This window comes from Nymphalis io, chromosome 10 (genome assembly GCF_905147045.1).
Source record: "Nymphalis io chromosome 10, ilAglIoxx1.1, whole genome shotgun sequence".
In the NCBI taxonomy this organism is placed as follows: Eukaryota; Metazoa; Arthropoda; class Insecta; order Lepidoptera; family Nymphalidae; genus Nymphalis; species Nymphalis io.
The window spans coordinates 9,698,282-9,719,446 of NC_065897.1; the positions used below are offsets into that span (position 1 = coordinate 9,698,282).

Below are 21,165 nucleotides of genomic sequence, written 5' to 3' on the forward strand. Positions count from 1 at the left end.
CAATGATAATGTAATACATATAGACAAGCTAATCATATTATTGGTGACACAGCAATCACTTACTTAATTACATTCGTTTAAGATTATTAAGTGAAAATTATATTTGTAAGTAAATCAAAATTACATCAAAGGAAATAACCTAACAAGGCATCTGCAACGCGTTTACATAATGCAAGTGCCATTTGGTGGGAGAAAAAGAAAAATAGCCATAAATCTACAAAAATATTTCATAACACTTATTGTTAAGTTTAAAATTTTGCTAAAATAAAACATAACTAATAAACTAAATTGAACTAAACAACACACCACTCAAACGCCCCATTAAATAGGGCTATTATATCAGTATCACTTAAATTGAAAGTAATCATAAAAAAAATCTATTTTTTTTTGTATTCTTCAGAAGTAATACACAAAATTTAATGTTCAATCGAAAACAAAAAAATGCAATTTCTGGCGTCCACTAATCATTAATATTTTTGATAAAATCAACTTCTACCTATTTTAATTAACAAAGTGCAGAATAAAATTAAAATAAAATCAATAGTATGATCTAAACTGATACATAAAATTATTTTCAATAATACCAACTTAATTTTAACAAAAATTATTCCTAGCGCCTCAATGAGGACACGTATAAAAGTCCAAAATGTCATTACGTCAGAAGTCTCACAAACACAATTTACGCGATTTGGTTAAGGTAGTCGATGAAGTCGTTAGAAAATAATTGCAGGTTCGACGGCTCGGCAACAGGTATGCGGCGCGGGGCGCTGCACGTGCTCAGAGGTACCATCGGCCTTTCCACAGGTTTTGGCCGAAGTGTCGCCAGATATCGTTCAGCAAGCGACTCGCCGAGGCTTATTGCGAGAGTTTCGGGGCTCAAACCGAGCAAGGACAACGACTCCGTTATGCTCGCCAAAGTCGGAGAGAGGAACTTAGCAGATTCATCGGTTGGTTCAGGCGCGCGTGATGCCATGCTTGTATTGACGACTGGGCGCAACGCAGGTGGGGAAGCCCGTCGCGAAGGAGACGGTGCAAGACCCCACGTTTCTGGGGGGGTGCCGGGGGAGGGCCCCGGCACCGCCGTTTGTTATGGCCACTGCTGGAACAGCGGAAAAACCCGTTTTGTGAAACAGTAGGAAAGCGGCTTCACGAAGTGCGTGTCGACTACGCGACAATGTGGGCACGTCACTGGATGCGAGTAATCCGAGTAATTTAGCCGCTGGTGTGGGTGCAGCAGTGGCTTGTAGCAATTGTTACACTGTAGACAAAATGTTGTGATTAAAATGTGTTCGAATTTGATTCCATAATTTAAGTGTTAAATATAATTATATTTAAAAAACACAACTCACCTTCAATCTCTCAGCGCAACATGGCGTTGCCATGAAAATGTCATAGGAGTACATTGTACCAAGCACAAGTGATGAACCATCCCATTTCTGTCCGCAGAAACGGCAGCGAATCGTGCGATCAGGGTCACATCGCTCTAAGCACCCCATGCACACGCACGTCAGGTATTGCGTTCGTCCTTCCACTTTTACCTGTGGGCAAAAATATAATTTTTATATTATTTTAACCGTTACTTGCATTATTAACGATGTTTAAAATACACGACAACATCTCTATATGTAACGGGGAAGGGAATATGATACTAATTCTAACATCAAACAAACACGTAAGTATCAGGAGCGCTCACATTCATGTCGTAATTCACTGAACAAACAACGCCAGTCGAGAAGTTTATACCGTCTTGCGAGGAAGTCTCTGTTATTTTGTTGACTTGAACAAACTTTCAGTATCCTATTTAACTTTGGAATAAAATTTAAATTGTTACATTTATTATAACTTCAAACTAATTTTATCATGATAAACGTAACAAAAAACTCCTAAACAAAATTGAGCTAACAAAAGTACTAAGCTAATGTTATTTATTTTTTTTTTTTTATAGAATAGGAAGGCGGACGAGCATATGGGCCACCTGATGGTAAGTGGTCACCAACGCTCTTAGACATTGGCATTGTAAGAAATGTCAACCATCGCTTACATATCCAATGCGCCACCAACCTTGGGAACTAAGATTTTATGTCCCTTGTGCCTGTAATTACACTGGCTCACTCACCCTTCAAACCGGAACACAACAATATCAAGTATTGCTGTTTTGCGGTAGAATATCTGATGAGTGGGTGGTACCTACCCAGACGAGCTTGCACAAAGCCCTACCACCAGTAAATACAAAATATATATGTCTAAGATTTTATGTATCAAAGTAGTAAAAAATGGTGAACTAACCTCAACTGCGCTGCTGGTATGCTGTCGAGGACTTAGGAAGAAAGTTCCATCAACGAGTGGATAGCGGTCGAAAACGTGCAGAGTCTCCTTACACAATGCACAGGACACACGGGGTTTGTGTTGACCTGCGAGCGTCGATAAGATGAACAGACGGGTGTCGTCATTGCCGTGGTTGCCCTCGTCTTCGATCTGAAACAATAATAATGTTTTAAATAACAACTTACCGAAATATTATAAGTCTAAGTAGACTTTTAACAGACAAGTTTCAAATTTACGATTTCAACAATCTCGTCATACGCATTTAAGTATTGTGGTGAATGTATCCCACCCAAGACAATTGCCGCAATTCTCTCCCTTCCTAATAATCCAAGTAAATGACTGCATAAAGTTGAATAATGAAAGCCTGAAAGGCAATTATGCTGAATTCGGAGTCGAAGTCAAACAAAGGCTCACAAGCACCGCAGAGATCGATTGTGAGCACAATTCGTTCACGTACGAGTACGAGCAATTTGTGAAAGCGAATAATAATGAAAGTTTAACGAGTTAGGGCCGCGCGCTAGAACTTAATTAAATATATTATAAACTGTTAATGCTTTATATATTGCATACCATTAGAACTGAATTTTTTTTTTTTAAATAAAGTATCGATTCATAAAGATTTCACGTATAACTCTACTGTCAATCTGGTTGCAAAATGCGGGACTATAGGAATATACAATCGGTTTGTAGCATTGCGCGTGCCAGCATGTTTGATGTTAACATTCCTATTATTCTATTATTAGAATGACGTCGTGACACCAGGAACACATAAAACGTCTCGGCGAGAGCGTTGACCTACGCAAACAAACAGTATGATTTGCAATATAGAATAGTGCAGTTTGCCAAGATACGGGTTGAACCATTCAGCATTACAAATGGACGCAGCGCCTAGATCAGGCTTTAACATTAAGTCTAATTTTCAGTACAATTACAAGCAAGATAATTAACGGAATGATAACGACTCGTCCATTTGCAAATTGGAATCGTAGCAAGCCTGACGTCCATTTTGTAAATGATAAATAACTGGTCAGATAGAACATCTGCGAGAGACGTGTGTGATTGATTCGTTCCAGCAATCTGCTAATTCGCAAATGATTAATAATGCTAAATTGACAAATTATTTTGTATTCAATATTAAAAAGTTTACCGATTAAGTGTTCTATTTTCGAAATTCTTTCAAAATCATTCACTAAATAGGGTCAGACAGACAATATATTAGCTTAAAGACTAATGCGCGTGAATTAAATTGTTATGTGTCAGGTTAACGAAAGTTTAGTTAGGTTAGAGGTCGCGGGCGTCGAACCCTATGCGACGAAACGTTCAAAACTTACACAATTTACTATACCGATACTGCAAGATTGATGAGCACTCTAAAACAGACTATTTATTCACTCAATCCGATCACGCTCTGTGTCACAATCGATGTTTTGAATAGTCCTTTTCGACATGAATGTAGACAAAGAGTTAATAAATTACGATATTCTTCGATAAGAGATGTATCAAAATACGCCAATTCTTAAATCTTATTATATACTGTTATCAAAGCAAATGTATGCGGGATTGAATATTTAGATTAGTCTATCCAAAATTTAAACTTCGTTCGTTTGTTTTGTAGTTCAAACAATAAAAGCGACAAGTGGTCGTTTAGAAGAGGAGACGAGAGGAATAGAGTGTGCTCGAAGCGTTGTTAGTCGTCGACATGCCGCAAAACGAATGTATACACATTAAAAGTTCCTAAATTGAAGGTGGTGTAATAATTAAAGAGATTCACGAAAGCTCTTGTTAGCTTTGGAATGAAGATTGTCGTAAGTAATAAGGGGGAAGTAAAAGTTGAGATTATAAATATAAAATACGCTAATGGTAGTGGCAAGTATATTTTAAAAAGATTTTTATTTAACTTAAAAATTTATTTATAAATGAACGTGATTAAAAAAAAACATTATCATTATTTGTGGAAGCAATATAATTATTTGGTTTACCAAACAAATAAAAGTTTCGAGCTCATGAATGTTAGCGCTGACAATCGCAAAGAAGAATTGCAATTTTTCAGCTGGATTTCAAACAATATGTCTGCTAGTGGATGATATTTGCGGTGCCCAATACATTTATACTGACGGCTGCATTGCGTTTTACTCTATGTTTTCCATTGTCTGAGAGCATCGCAGTAATATTTTATTTTTATATCAAAATGTGAATTTTAAGAAAATGAATAACGCTTTCTTTTAAATCGAATTGTTTTTGTTAATGTTCACTAATGTTTTTTCTTTTGTATTTAAGATGGTTATTTTTAAAATATTGCAAGTTTAAAATGCCTTGAATGCCAATGAGACTTGATTAATCCCGAATTTACTACCATTTGCGTCACAAAGGTACATAGATTTGTTCGTAAAATCTCGAGTTAACATTTCACGCGATATGCAATATTGAGGGGACATATGGGACCGAACATTTTTGCGAGAATATCAGAATATTTAACTCTGGAATTTCTGTATGGGATTCACCTGAAATGAAATTTCATATCGCAAAAACGCGGATGAAGATTGTGTGAAATTTTAATGTATCGTATTCAAGATATTTTCCCGCGTGGATTAGACTCACGTCTCAAATATTCCGTATTCCAAGAAAGACGCGCTGTGGAAATTCCTTCAAATTGTATCTTCCTATAAGGCTTTTTAATTAAGTATATAATATAATTTTTAATTAAATATAACTTGTCTTTTATTTGATGAAATATTCTGGATATGCAAAATATCAAATGTGAAAAAAAAACGAGAAAACTATTGCCATTCGAGAAATCGATGTAAAATTATCATAGTCGTTACTTTGATGCGATATTGACGAGGAACTGGCAACACTTGTCGCAGATTCAATTTTAATAAAGACAGTTGAGAAGAGACATTTTTCCGTCAGTGAACAGGATATAATAAATGTTTCAAGAGTTCTTTTATTCGAATGTCTTAAAGCTGGTATTTATTGAACCACCATTTTTGAATGTTCATAAGACTATATGTATACGTTTTTAATAAGAAAAAGTCATATTTATATCATTTAAATCGTGTCAAGTTATATTGGCAGCAATTGTTTATAAATTATGTGTAAGTTTATGTGTGCGTGGGCGTGTTTGCGTGCGTGAGTGTATATAAAACTCAGGTTTAGGCGTGACGGTCACAAGAAACACGAAAAATTACTTAACGTTGTTTAATTGTTAACCTATGTTGTACATTCTAGTATTGGATTGTTCTTTTACTTAGGATGTTGACTTAATTGTCTGTCTGGCTGAACAGATGTACAGTCGTAAGTAGTACTATTGTCACTCACTAGTTTCTACGCACACAGACACTCACACACACACATTTAGACAGTCAATATTTTTCCGAACTTTTTTAAGCAATAATTCGATTTAAATATATACTATATACAGAAATCTCACCCGTGTTAAAATGATATCAAGGAATAACTGAATTGCATAAAAATAAAATTCAAAGGAATATTGAAACAAGATACATATGTACATCCCATGCGTACACTCTTATTGTTGTATCACTAGGGATAATTCTAACAAATCTTAAGTAGGTATTTATATCTTGATAAATACTATGTAGTATGTATTTGATAATTGGTACAACATTGTGACCGAATCATAATACAAGCTTATCAATGAAGTATGATACATAACAATTAAACAATACGATAAAAACGTTACATGACTTTAGTTTCTATTTAAACAACACTAAAACATATTTTATTAGCTCCACACAAGACATATGACTGTAACTAATTCCTTTGTCCAAGCGTAAAATGATATATAAATACGCGAATGTGTGTATTGATGTAGGTCAAGGCATGCCGACTCGTGAGTAATTGTATGTATTTACGTTAAACATTTCAGTTGATATGTATTTTGTTTCATATTATTTATTTATATGTTTACACTTATTTTGATTATTTAACATAAAAAAAAACTGTTGCTGCATATTTAAATGCATTTAATATGTTTAACAAATATATACAATATTCATTGTTACTTTTATTTATATTATTTAGATATATTTTTCGATTCAATGGTTCGATTGGGTGGGTTCGATTCAATAAAGAAAATAGGCGAAGGATGATTTTGGTTTATATATAATAAAATCGTGAAACATGTTCTAAGTAAGAATTTTTCAAATATTTTTAATTAACACATTTTTTTATTTAGGTATGTTTTTTTTTACTTTTAATTTATAAATCTTGAAGTGTACACTTGAAATGCATATTAGATATTTTATTATTGTTATATTAGTTGATTTGTATGTTGTAAGTGTGCTTTTACAAATAAAAAAGATAAATATGTTAGTGTGCTCGTAAATGGTCTCGAAGTAAAATTAGTTACAAACATTTCTTCATTATTATATTGCAGTGAATGTGTATAAATTATAACAAAGCATTCGTGAATTCGTAAACTTGAAAAAATGTTTTCGATTCGACAAAATATATTTGTTTTTCAACATCCAATACCGTCTGTGCGTCAGATTCATAAATAAATATTGGTTTAATTCTATTGGTTCATTAGATTTTATGTAGATAAATCGAAGTCTGCAAAAATATTCCTTCAACTAATTAAATAATTATATACTATAAACAAGATTTAAAAAATAATAATTTAAAAATACATGTATATAATATAGTATTTTATGCATAGGTTAATGTATTTGTACGTACATATCTTTTAAAACATTATTCCACAAGTCGTGAATCACTAAAAAGTAAAAAGTAAAGAAAATATGTTGCACAAATACAATTTTTCACAATGTTAGGTCTGTGTTAAAGTTTGTATCACTTTTCTATATCGTGGACGACCACGTGCGACGTCAGCTGAGTCAACACGATTATTCATAACATGTGTTAAACTCCTTACGAAATGTCCATATCTGCTGCCTTGATCTAAACATATAAAAAAAAAAACAATTTTTAAATAATTGAACGTCATTTAAATTTTATAGTCGAAAATAATTGAATATTTTAACGAGTACTTTAGTTGGCACTGCTACTTGTTGTTTTCATCAACTTGCAATTAATTCTAGTCGAAGTACTCAACGGGGTGTCAGAGAAGGATATTTATATGTCAATGTTACATAGTATTCTAAAGAGATCGAGAATAAGAATTATATTTTCAAATATATATTCTATGTTATATATGATATACCTATGAAATTAGCAATTATTGAAATTAGCGATCACATAGAACGGAATTCGAGGTTCGATACAAATTTTAAATTTATAACATAAGTATCGTATTAACCTGTTTAAATTTTTTTTATAAGTAATTTTTTTTATCGAATATCACCAATGCGCCACTAATCTTGGAAACTAAGATGTTATGTCCCTTGTGCTTGTAATCACACTGGCTCACTCACCCTTCAAACCGGAACACAATAATACCAAGTACTGCTGTTTTGCGGTAGAATCATTTTTAAAGCACTTTTTCTAATACTATGTTGTCTAATTATGCTGAAGCACTAGTTATAGCCCGTAAGATCAGAACCTGTCATCGAACCCGCTACTTTCTCATCGCCAACCGCCCATAAACTATTGAGCTATGAGGCGTAAAACTCCTATTAGTTCTATTAAATTAGCGTTCGATTTCTCTGATATTGAAACGTTTGATATTTCAATGTCTAATCTAATTTAGTAGACAAAGACTGGCTAAACTTCGCCTTACAGCATTATCGATAGAAATTTAATATTTGATCTGAATCAAACTCAATTATTCTATCCTATTAAATTATTGTTATATTATTTACCAAAGTTACGTTAAGTAAACGACTTTTATAAAATTATATTTAACTATTACTTCTATCTACCATTAATAAAAATAATATTTAATAACGCAATATAATCAGTAATTATCAGTAAACACTAATATCTAGACCCCCATTAAAATGATAAGAACGCATCGCTATTTGGATTACGAACTATAAGATAATTTCCTTTAAACAGTGTTATAAAAATATAATGTAAATTGAGTCGATGTACAAAAAAAAATTAAAGGTTACTTCGAATATCATTTGCTTATAAATTAAATCTTATATCCGTCAACATCCAGCTTTTACACGCGGCTTCGTTCGTGTACACAATTTCAGGATAAAATTACGTATGTATCTAACATAAGCCTATTAACTATCTCTATGCAAAAAATCCTTTGCAAAACAGACACCTTTACAAATTTTATAATATTACCTATTTGTATTGATTAACAGATATAGTAGTAATAAAGATAAAGTTGATATTAAAGGCAAAATCAATTGTTACACTTTTAATAATATCATTGAAAAGCGTGTCGGATTGAAGAATTTACGCAAGAAATAAATGTTTACGAGTATATGTAGTTATATTTAATAAGAATAAAATATATTTGCTTTGAAATTCAAAATCAAACAAACTATTCAAACTGTTTAAAGCTAAGCAAGCGCTTTTGAATTATTATTGTCAGAGTTTTCGTAAGGAGTTAAATAAACCGAAGAACATTTGAAATCCAACTTTAGATTCCAACTTGATCATCTTTATGTTATCCTAGTTAATAATTACAACAATAATAACACATAGTAAAATTATGCTTTTTTGTAACGATATTCTTTTGTATTTTAGGTAAATGGTGTTGTTACATACGTAAAATATACAGTATACAATTTATATATAGATTACATAACATGTAATATTAATAGTTTTAATAAAAATCAAATATATTGTTTAATTATAATATATTATTAAAAAATATATAGAAATTTCAAATATTACATTTGTTAAATTTATTTAAACAAAGTTAATTACTATAATGCATGGCATTATAAATGCAAATTAATCTAAATAATTTGCCTACTTGCATGAATAAATTTATACAGGTGCTGATAAAATCACTACCACGAGTAATATTTGTTTTACATAATATTCAATTAATCAGAATTTTATTTTATATTACGGTAAATATCATTCGCAATCCTTGTTTGTTTAAACAATATTAATGTTTACGAAAAAAATTAAATATGTTTTTTCTCATTAATATAATAATAATAAATATTTTGTACGGTCGAAATTCGGTGATATTTGTTGGACAAAATAAAACATTATTAACAAAACGCTATCAACACCGCTTTTTTACGCATACCACAGTAATTACTTTTTAAAGGAGCATAAGTACAATTTCTCTCTGTTTCTAATTAACATAAAAATGTACGATAAATTTTGATATTCATGTGTCCTAAAATATCAAGTAAGCAATTATTGCATGTATTTATAAATCTATTTATTGTAATTTGGAAACGGCTTTAGCGATTTGGCAAAATGTATCTATGATTATTATGATTGAGTTTCAATAACTGTGCGTACAACACTAGTAGTCTTAGTTATTTGCTATATTTATTTGTCTCTTGTTATTTATTTATTTTTTAATTTAAAGGATATGGATTCAGATGAATTGTCAATTATGTACCTAAATGACGCAAGACGTGAGAAATGATATAAAACATTGATTATGTTATCAATTTCGATACGAGTATAAACCGACCAAGCAGCGATAACCCTGCACTTTGTTGTGTCACCTCCACGCGAGTTATCAACGATGTTTTGCAAAGTTGCCAACAAACAGCCTTGTGAGTAATTATCACTGGTACGAAAATAAAAGTTAAAACAACGATAAGAGTGAAAATAAACAAGATATCAACTTGTATAATACCGGCCTAACTGACTGAATTATAAGATAACTCAATGAGACATCATTTTTAATTATGGCAATATTTTTGTTACCTTGAATTAAGTCGTTTAATATAATATATTAAATGTTGATAAATCCGATTGTTGTTTTAAATTATTTTATTGAGTTTCTTTTAAAACATATAAATGTATCTTATATCAAAAGACGTCAACTTGTCTCATGCCTTATAAAATACATTATTTTCTTATAACATAACTACTCAGCTCATGTAAATGTAAAAGACGTTATATTAATTGCTGAGATCATTGTTGGCATTATAATTTATCACAGTTCCAAATTTAAAAAACAAATAAGCGATTCAAACAATTATATATCCACATCATCTAATATCTATCGAACAACGTCGCGAAAAGAAAATTTTAAATATTGAATTGACGTTATTTTTTTAATAAAATACAGCTCTGTACTGTTTTATATGGTTTCCTGTTTTATATAATATCGTTACTTACAATAACAGCGAATGAAATATAATATACATTCTAGCCACAAAGCCGAATTTGCCAATGGCTGGAACACGTGAATCAGAACCGAAGACGTTCAAACCCGGTTAAGCTGCACTAATTCATGACAACAGCTCGGTTGTGAAGAAAATCATCGTAAGGATGCACGCACTTGCATCTATCATATTAAAATCTGTCCCATTTGTATCCATCAACCCGCCTTGGAGCGAAGCTGATCATACTAAATGTCTCATTTTTTAAACTTGTAAAAAGCGATCGGTGTCACTTGGTTTCCAAAAGGTTTTTATTTGCGTTTCTATTGGCGTTATATGGCGCGATATTGTAGTTCTAGGAGACTATGAGTATAACAACACAACGAAACGATTTAAAGTACCGTCGCTTGTGTTAGTATTTCGTCCTAGTGTTGCAACTGTCATTGAGTGGCTGTTGCATTGTACGAATGTTCGCGTTTAGAATTAACAAGCCCTAGGATTCAATTTGCATATTATAAATAAACTACTTTATTTTCATAATTGAAGGTAAGTTATGTGATGTAAGAAATCATTGATCTATTCATGTTATCCAGTTTTTTTTAATATTGCCTTGTATGATTGTCTTTTTTTTAAATTAAGAACTGTTTACATTTTCGTTTCTTTTTATCTAAATATATATATTTTTCAATGTTAAATATTTTTAGATACCTTTACTTAAGTTAACGGAATCAACATTCCGTTAACTTTAACGTTTACAGAGAAAAATAAGTTAAAAACTTTTCTCAGTATACTTATAGTAAGTACTAAGTACTTCAGAATTTTTTGTTAATTAACTTTTTTATGTAAGTCGAATTGCGTTTTTGGAGTAACTTTTTCTTTAACTTTTTTTATTTAAAGATTTCTTATCTTACACATATAATTCATTTATCTAAAGTTTTGAAATTTACATGACATTTTTATCAGATATTCAATAATGTACTTTATCTTTTATAAGATAAAATATAAAATTGTACTAGATAATATCTATACAATACATTTACTTAATATATAGATTATGATCGTATTTGTGTTATAATCGGTGCATTTAATCTTACCTACACATTTATTGTAAACAGTACGTCATATTATGTTCTCATAATTTAAATTTCGAACACAACATACCGACATACAAACACACAATTTTATTTTTTTTAAAAACGTATTTTTTTTAATTAAAAAATATCTGGGCTGTATCGCGAAGGTCACGTAGGATTAACGTTAATTGATTTTAGAACCACTGCTTTTAAAAATAAAATATTACGTATAATTAGAATCAAAACGATATTTTCGTATGTTTAACTGGTTTAGGGGAGACGTTTTTTAAGTGTGTGCGTATATCAATGATAAAAAATGTATTCGGCGCATTGAATATATTTCTTACAGCGCCAAAGTATATGTGCGGTGTTGAGCAATTACCTATTAAAAAAAAAAACATATATACCTATTTAAAAAATCCTATGAAATTGAGTATCAATTAACATAATTAAATTGTATTATATATCCAAAGCTTATTTGCCACTTTTTTTATTTAGTATGAGTACATCAAATTCTCATTAAAACAATATCGATAAATACTACAATATTTGAACGATAGTCACGATAATTGAACACGACGTTAACATTTATAGCAGTCTATTTATAGTTTTGCATTTAATAATAAAATGGAATGTGCGTAACATTAAACAGCACCTAAGTTATCACAGAATGAGATCAGAGGTAAACAAGTACTGTGAGCCTTTTATGGCGTTACATAGCTTAGCTTATACCTATCGAATTATGACTGATTTAGAAGATATACCGAAAGGAACATACATATCAAGTCTACTAAATTTTCTCGCTTTTTGGCTTCGCCGTAGTCGGGAGGAAAATAACGATAATTTCTTTAACACAGTTCGTGCCTGCCTTTTTTTTAACGTTGGAAAAACGCGTTACGCGTTTCTCCCACGGGGACAGGACAGGACGGGGGGGTACGTGGGGCTCGCCGGTGTAATTAATAGCAATGAATAAGGTCCTCCAGAACGATTTCGGCGGATGCGACCAATCTCAAGAGAGATTAGCCAAGCGCGCAGGACATTTTATAGTGCACAAGTGTGTGCGCAAACACAGGTGCACTCTCTATTCCCTCTCATAATCGGATTGGACTGCAATTTGACACGACCGGAAAGAATTCAGGCATAGGACCAACGGCTTTACGTGCTTTGCGAGGCACGGGAGTGTACACACTATTAACTTCCAGACTCCGGGCTGCTATTGAAAATTTTCGGCCAAAAACCCAATAACTTTTTAATGGCCCGACCTGGGATTTGATCCCAGGACCTCCGTGTTTGCGGCCTTACATCACGACCACTAGACCAACGAGGCAGTCGAATAGCAATGAATATCTTAATAGTAAATTATAAGATTACGTTGACGAAAATATAACGTTCGTCGTATATAACGTTCGTAATTTCTAATGTATATAGAAAAGATGTACCTTTATCAAAACCGTAAGGCAAAGCAAGGAATAAATACAAGATAAATTCCCAATTATAAAAAAATAAAAAAAAATTATATACGAGCTTAGGTAACGGTACGCATACGATAAGCAAAGTATCGTATTCGTATAGAGGATAACGTCCGCTTCAAGGCGAACATAATAAACACGTACAATAGACAACATAATTGAAACGCCGATAATGCCTTTAAGGACCTTATGTAAAGGCAATAAGAGCTACACGAAATACCATTGCCCACCGTACGGTCCTTACACAACGTATTATAAGTTGTTCTACCGTAACAGCCTGTGAATGTCCCACTGCTGGGCTAAAGGCCTCCTCTCCTCATTTTGAGGAGAAGGTTTTGGAGCTTATTCCACCACGCTGCTCCAATGCGGGTTGGTGGAATACACATGTGGCAGAATTTCAGTGAAATTAGACACATGCAGGTTTCCTCACGATGTTTTCCTTCACCGTAAAGCACGAGATGAATTATAATCACAAATTAAGCACATGAAAATTCAGTGGTGCTTGCCCGGGTTTGAACCCACGATCATCGGTTAAGATTCACGCGTTCTTACCACTGGGCCATCTCGGCTTTGTTGTTGTTCTAGTCGTTCTAGTACGCCCTTTAATAATGTAACTGTTGCCAATATACGTCACAAAAAAACATGATTGGCAGGTGGAGTTCTAATTTAGGGTTGCTATATGTAATTAGCACTTTAGTAATTATAACTTGTTAAATGATTATTACGAAACTGTACCTTTTGTAACTTGATAACGTATTCCAATTTTAAACTAATGACTATAAAAAAAAATAACTGTGCATTTTACAAAATTGATAGTATATTCCAAATTTTAATGTATTCTATTTTATATAAAATAATCAGATAGAGTACAACTGAACAATTATAAAACAGTAAATGATTTTTGAAGTTAATGTCAAATAAGGATTGTATTTAATAAACATACCTAAAATATATTATGCAATTTTTGAAGAATAAACTACTACAATATAAATAATAATATACTTGTAAATATTATAACAACTTATTTTTTAGTAGTTTTCGCCCGCGACTTCGCCTGAGTGTTGGAGGGAGAGAGACGGGTATTAGGAAAAAAGCCCATTTTATCAAAACCGGTTCAGTGGTTTATCCTGGAAAGCGTAACAGACAGACGTGGTTACTTTCGCACTTATAATATTAGTATGGATTGGTTAAAATTATTTTTTAATTTTTGCTATTGTCATCCTTTATACGTTATACATGTTAGAATTTATTACCTATGTATGCATTGAGTTTAATTTGAAACCAGTTATAATATATACTAGTATATAGCGATCACAAGGTAAGCTACGCCCTTAGATTTCTATCGGTCATTGTACCATAATAAACCGAAGTGTTATGTAACTCGTATTATCGTTGGAAACACTCGGGTCCGATGTGTGTTCTCAGATAAAAACTTCAATAGTTATCCATTTAAGTAATACCCGTGAAATAGATAACAAATAGGTGCAAGCGCATGCGTGCTAGTCACACTTTCTAGAATGTTATAACTAAGATTCCAAAAAGAAAGAAATTTAATTCATTTTTCTTTATTTACAACATCCCGACGGAACAGGATTGAACATGCGATGCTTTCATTTCGCTAGACAATTCATGTATCGTTGACCCATTGACGCTCAAGCCTTTATGAAATTACTTTTATTTATAGCTGTACTATACTGAAAGATTCAATTACATCCAGGAGGCACAGGGTAATGAACGCTATGACAGATGATTAAAAAAATCTTTCAATAATATAATTATGCAAATTTATATCCGTTTCGATTAGAATATGTTTCTTAAATAAAGCTTTAAGGTGAAATAATTCATGTTATTACAAATTTAAACAACGTCGTCGCGTAACACGCAATATTATTGTAGCATGCCTTGACGCAATACAATTGAGTATCGTTAAATAGACACCGGTCCACCGCAATAATAAATAATTACTATCAACTGTCAAGCACGAAGGAATCGTATTACTCCCAAATTAGTTAAACAAGATTGGATCATGTTTTTAACATTAAACATGCAATTTTCTATACAAAGTTGCTTCCATTCGTTGCAAGAACTCATTATTTCGCTGTAAAAAAGGATATTACACTGTATGTAAATTGTTTGAGACGCATTTTTATGTATATATTATTTATGCACTTTTAATTTCAAATTCTCTAGTATAAAACTAAAATAATAGATAATAGAAATCCTATCCCACAAATGTTTTAACTTTTTCATCTTTGCATCTAAAAGTTCTTCAAAGTGTTGTCAAAGTAATTCAGTTTTTAACAAGATGAAGCGTGAAAGCGTGTTTAAATTTTTATCGGGGTGTTGGCACAGTCGTTGAGAGGAGTGCTCGTACTGTTTAAAGTAGGCAGTCCCCTTTATCCGCGGTCGGCTCCTTAGGGATGTTAAAGGATTTAAAGACAAAAACGGGAAAAACTGTGGTTTATACCAACAGCGAATGCGCCGAAAGAAAAGCAAGGTTTTTACAAATTTTAACTACGCCGCTAACTGTAGTAGTTTGCATAATAACTGCGGTTAAACTGTCTTTATAAATTACAATTTTAACGCATATAAAATACTTTAAAGGATATAATAAATTGTTTTATTCGATTTAAGAAAATCCAGTCACCAGTACACTGCATCGCATACCAAGTAGAATGAAATAATACATAAGGTCTATGACCTATAAGTAATTCATAGAATGGGCGAGTGAGCGCGAGGTTCAGCCCGATATGGCAGGTGTGTTATGTAAGCGGGCTGCGCAGGCGCACTTATCGATACAAAATGCCACTGTGCTCCTAAGCTAGTTAGAGCTTACGTCAAGGCCTAGAAACAATTGAAAGTAGACAAAACACGTTTGAAGAGAGCCTTCAAATGTTAATAAATTAAATTTTAATATATAAAGTGATATAAATAAACGTTAAGTTAAACTATTACGGCTAAGGTGAAAATGAGTGCATTGCCAAATTACGGAACGTTTATATCAGGTGCTGTCTAAACTTAGAATAAAGGTGCCAGACAAGTTTGTAATGATATAGCCAATTAGGTTTCCCTCATAACGATAACACTAGATATAGCCGTTACCGTCCCACAGCGAGGAGTACTTTGAAAGCGTACAATTTAAAACATAAATTAGATAGTGCAGTGTCTAAATACGGGAGGACACCGGGAGGCAACGACTACCGGGTGGTTAGGGACGATGAATAACGAAACGAGAAGGATGGATTATTGGCAATGGCGCGACCACGAGCGAGACAAATGACAGGGCGCGGGCAGGAGTGCAGCAGCCAGCAAGCTGTGTGCACACAGACATCGATCGATTAGTGGGCTAGCCCGCCGTCCGTCGCGCCACAACCAACCTATCGACCTTTGCTTTCGCATTTTGAAATTGCCCAATTGTTACTCATAATTTAGTTGACATAGTCGTTATTTCTCTTAATCATATTTATAATTTTACACGAATACTTTCAATCGCTGTAAAATTAACGTTGTATAAGAGGATTACTGAAGCCCCAGGTGGCGATAGCGAGTCGATTCAATTTCTGCTCACGTCGCCGACCGGTGATCACTTATTTAACTCAGAGGTGTCGTGATTCTATAGAATTCATCGGATAAGCCACAGCGCATTTTCTATTTATGAATTTTTTATTCGAAATAGTTTCAACTGATGGAAAAAGTTGAATAAGGCTGCTCAGTGGTGACGTGAAAATATCTCGGTGTGTCTACAGCTTTATTTACTCTGATCCCCTTTGATGTTGTGTTAAGAGCTTATTGCTTTTATAATTTCTTAATTTTTTTATGGTTCTCAAAAATATATGCGAGTAATGTTTAAAAAACGTACTCGAATAAAACAAATTTATTTCAGGTAAACAAACGACCATTTTATCTATTTGTTCATAAAATAATAGCTTAATATTGCTATAAAATTGCTTCAATTCATCAACATTACTTTTTATTGGACGTAATTGCTTCGTTATGTTGTCTTGTTTGGATTTATTTCATGGTAAATATAACGTTGTTTCTTTAATGTTTAGATTTTAGCGTGGGAAATATCTATTTGAAATAAATGACAAAGCACTCAATAAAAGGTGTTTTTTTTTAAAATTGCTTCTACGTTTACTTTGGTTCGACTGTTTTAGAACTATTTTGCTTAATATAAATAGTACTTACAATCAATTCTCTTCTCAACTTGCATTCAGCGTAGTCGTCTTAATTAAATAGCGGTCCATTGTGTCAAGAACAATAAGCATCTATAGATAATTTATTGCTATTAAATTTTCGCATACAACTGCAACATACAACACTTAATATTCTACTAATATGATTTAAATAGTAGAAGTTGCACCCAAAGCATTTACTCATTTATTTACTTACTTTACTTTACTTGGTGATAGGGCTTTGAGCAAGCCCGTCTGGGTAGGTACCACCTTCTCATCACATATTCTACAGCCAAACAGCAATAGTTAGTATTGTAGCGTTCCGGTTTGAAGGTGAGTAAGCCGGCGTAACTACAGGCACAAGGGACATAACATCTTAGTTTTCAAAGTCGGTGAAAAGTGATGTATGGAATGGAAATGGAATGGTTAATATTTCTTACTTTGACCACTGACCATCAGGTGGTCCATCTGTCGATCCACCTGCCTATATTATATAAAAAGAAAGGAAAAAAAAACCGTGAATTCAAAACAATATCGTGTATCTAGTAACAGTTTTAAAAAGAAAGCTACTCGTAACATGACTTTGTTAAATGGAACAGAAAATAATTAAGTAAATAGCTTTTTTATCTAACTTAAACCAGTCATTTGCTATATCAATGAAAGTAGCAATTAGACTGACATAAAGGAAAAGAGACAAGATACAACAGGAAACAAATGTCAGTTCGAACTTGACGCAGAAAAGAAACATGTGAACGATAATGTGAAATGATAAGATAAGTCGTACTAATTGCAGTTCGGAGTCAAGTGTATGTATGATTTAATTAACTATCCTAATAGCTAGAGCTGTATACGTCACATATTCCTTATTTGTCACAGGTTGTGCTATTGTTATGACGTCACGCGGACGCCCAGTTTTAAGCTGAATTGTTTACTAAGATTACTCGCAACTCTTGGTGGCTAACTCACTTCATCATAGTGATAGTTATCATATGGATAGTTCATAGTAATATAATAATAATAGCTTATCTCAAAGTTGCATACCGAAAACAATATAGAATTGATAAGAGAAGTATACCCCATATTACTAGCGAAAGTTATTAAGTTTAGATATTGAAGTATAACGGGTGAGCAAAAACAAGCAACTTTAAGAATTTATATTACGATCTAATATGGGATCGGAGAACTGGCTCCAGGACAAAGCTCAGGCTAACTTAACAATGTGTTTAGTTTCGAGATTAGACCAATCCCGCCCGACACCTAAACACGGATTTTAGATAACATTCAAACTCCGACCACACTGAATATAAATGAGATTTTAGAACGCCACATCGCCCGTCTTAGGGCTCTCGTGCATAATTACTAGACATTAAGGACGTTCAACTTCATTGCAGTCGATGAATATCTTAAATTGGCCTTTACTACAATTCGTTTGTTTTAGCTATCTACGAGTAATTTAATTGCTTTAATGGAGTTAACCGCAATTCGTCGACTTACGTTCGAAAAAATCTGGCGGGTCGGTGAGGGTCGCGTGAGGAGGGCCCGGTACGCACCCTACCCTCTCCTCCCAGCTGTTTGCGTCTATTACGATTTCAATGTCAAGTCCGATCAATAACGGCCGGGGATGTAAAATTTCGGCTGCTTTCGGCGGGTTCCGGGAGATACGAGCGGAGCCGCGAGCATACTAACCTACCGTAATGCGTCGGGGTGCGTGCGTCCGTAAACGATCAATAAACGCCGAGTAAGGACTCGGCCGCTTTATAAATAGTCTTGAACTTCACCTAGCTCAGCGTTACAATTTCATGGGCGAAATTGTCAAAATGTTCCCGGTTGTGCCGCGATCGCGTGCGCCTTATCGTCGTAATATTCACACCTTCGAACTGATACGAATGAGTGATCAATATTTGAATTTCGTGAGCTGCGGTGTACTACAATGCCAGGCGTCTTATTATTTAAATTATATGCGAAATCCCCCAGAGAAAGTTGGAATATCTCAATAAGACGTGACAATCGACAATTGATGCGAATATTTCACTGACTTTTCATGTAAATAGTCCTTGAAAACACTCGTGGCTGGCGATTGTTCGATGCAATGGCTGGAAAAATGGCACCGAGCAAGTTCGAATTGGAAAAACAAGTGTGGAGAATTTTTGCACGTAGTCTAAAATAGAAGAACAAAATGTCAATATTTGCAATTTATACTGTTTTATTGAAAAATAACAAAAATGAGAGATTTATAAGAATTTCATATTAAGCCCCGATTTAGTATTCTTATTGAAAGCAACGAGATTGACGGAATTAATTTAAAATTATACATACAGACCGAAAAGCGACAGTACGTGACAGAATGGAGCTAGTCCGCGATAGCGAGGGAGCAAAGCGGTAATATTAAAGTCGAGAACGAGCGCTTCATTACTCGAATGCTGGCAATAACAATACGGCTAATGGCGCTCCGGCAATCGTCTCCATTCCCGCTTCTACTTAAAAATATTCCTCTACAAATCTCCGACGTCTAAAATCATTACTGGATATCTCATTCACTTAACAAAGCTTTCGAATTTGTAAACTGCCAAATTTTAATTAATCTATTTAAATAAGTGAGCTTAAATCTTGTAGAGAAGGCAGGTCTCTTGTCTAGATTCAACTAATGTAAGTAGGGTAGTAGCAAAATTGCATCTATAAATGCATAGGTAGTATCGAGTTAGCGGCGGAAATAAATACAAGGCGAGTGTTGATTTGAATAAATTATAAACAAGCCGAGTTGATAAACAATCGAGTATTCAATTAAGTCGCATTGTAAAGTAATGCCAACAATAATAAGGTACATAAAATACCTAGTACCTATAATAGTACTGTAGTTTACAATAATACATTGTCATCAGACTAGAAACGCAGTTTGTTTTAATATATTCCCTCGCCATAACCGTACCTATCATAATATGAGCAACGTGTAGGTAGGTCACGTAGGCACTGATAATTTAGTTTTATTAATACTTGAAGACACATGCCAAGACAAGGAAATTCCTGTTAACCTTTGGCATACTGTTTTCTTTAGTCATAAACGTGTAATCACTGTCATGAGTTCTTAAATTGTTATTCTTGATTTAAACTTTCGAATTCTTGGTAACAATGGAATCAGAACCGTATTTATTTTTCGTTGTATAGCATCAAAGTTGACTAATACACGCTACGGATAAGCTATCTAGATTACCTTAGGCTTATAAGATTCTTAACTCATATACATTTTTTATTTTATATACTTTAAGTAAAGTGATTTTTTTAGTTATGTCATAACTTCAACAAAAACAAAAACTGCTATTTGAAAATACGTAAAGTCATGTTTGTTGTTTAGAATTATTTATGATTTTCATGATTTTTATTCATCAATTTGTTAAAGATATACATATAATGAAGCATCCGGTACTCGTTACAAACAGCATAAACACTAGCTTTATCGCGTCTATCTTAATGTTATATAGTAATTTGTTATACTATAAAATATCAAACCACACCTCGCAATTAGATCTCGATTACGCGATACGCTTGTGTTATTAAAGGTAGCACTTAAATCTGACCCTATAAGGAACGCGAGATAGAGACATAAGATATATCTAGAAAGATTTACGCAAGTAATTGTACCTTAAAGCGCACATTAGTTTTGACAAAGCTTGATTTATAGTTTAAAAATAGTTAAAAGATCAATTTATAAACATATCGCAATAATACTACTACTAGCGTAAGTACATTCGAACTCAAAACAAAAATACGCCGACATTTCTTTTTTTTTTTTTTTGTAAATGTTATCAATCAAAAAACTACTTTCCGACTTTTGTCAATAGCGAGCTTATACGCTATTATTATTAGGTTACGAATAGAAACTCAACATGACAGCATTAGTTTACGATTCTATGCGCTAGAGATTTGCAAGCGTTGCGGCGCAGGC

At 33.2% G+C, this 21,165-nt stretch overlaps 1 protein-coding gene across 1 annotated transcript in view; it reads right to left on the minus strand.

Annotated features, from left to right (window-relative positions):
- Positions 1-836: 836 nt before the first annotated feature.
- Positions 837-21,165, minus strand: part of LOC126771133 (headcase protein) — a 47,104-nt gene continuing 26,775 nt past the window's right edge. Inside the window, exons 3-5 of the mRNA XM_050490875.1 lie at positions 2,287-2,475; positions 1,350-1,538; positions 837-1,258 (exon numbers count right to left, since the gene is read on the minus strand). Coding sequence (XP_050346832.1) covers positions 1,088-1,258; positions 1,350-1,538; positions 2,287-2,475 — 549 coding nt within the window. The 3' untranslated portion in view covers positions 837-1,087. The remainder of the gene's footprint in view (positions 1,259-1,349; positions 1,539-2,286; positions 2,476-21,165) is intronic.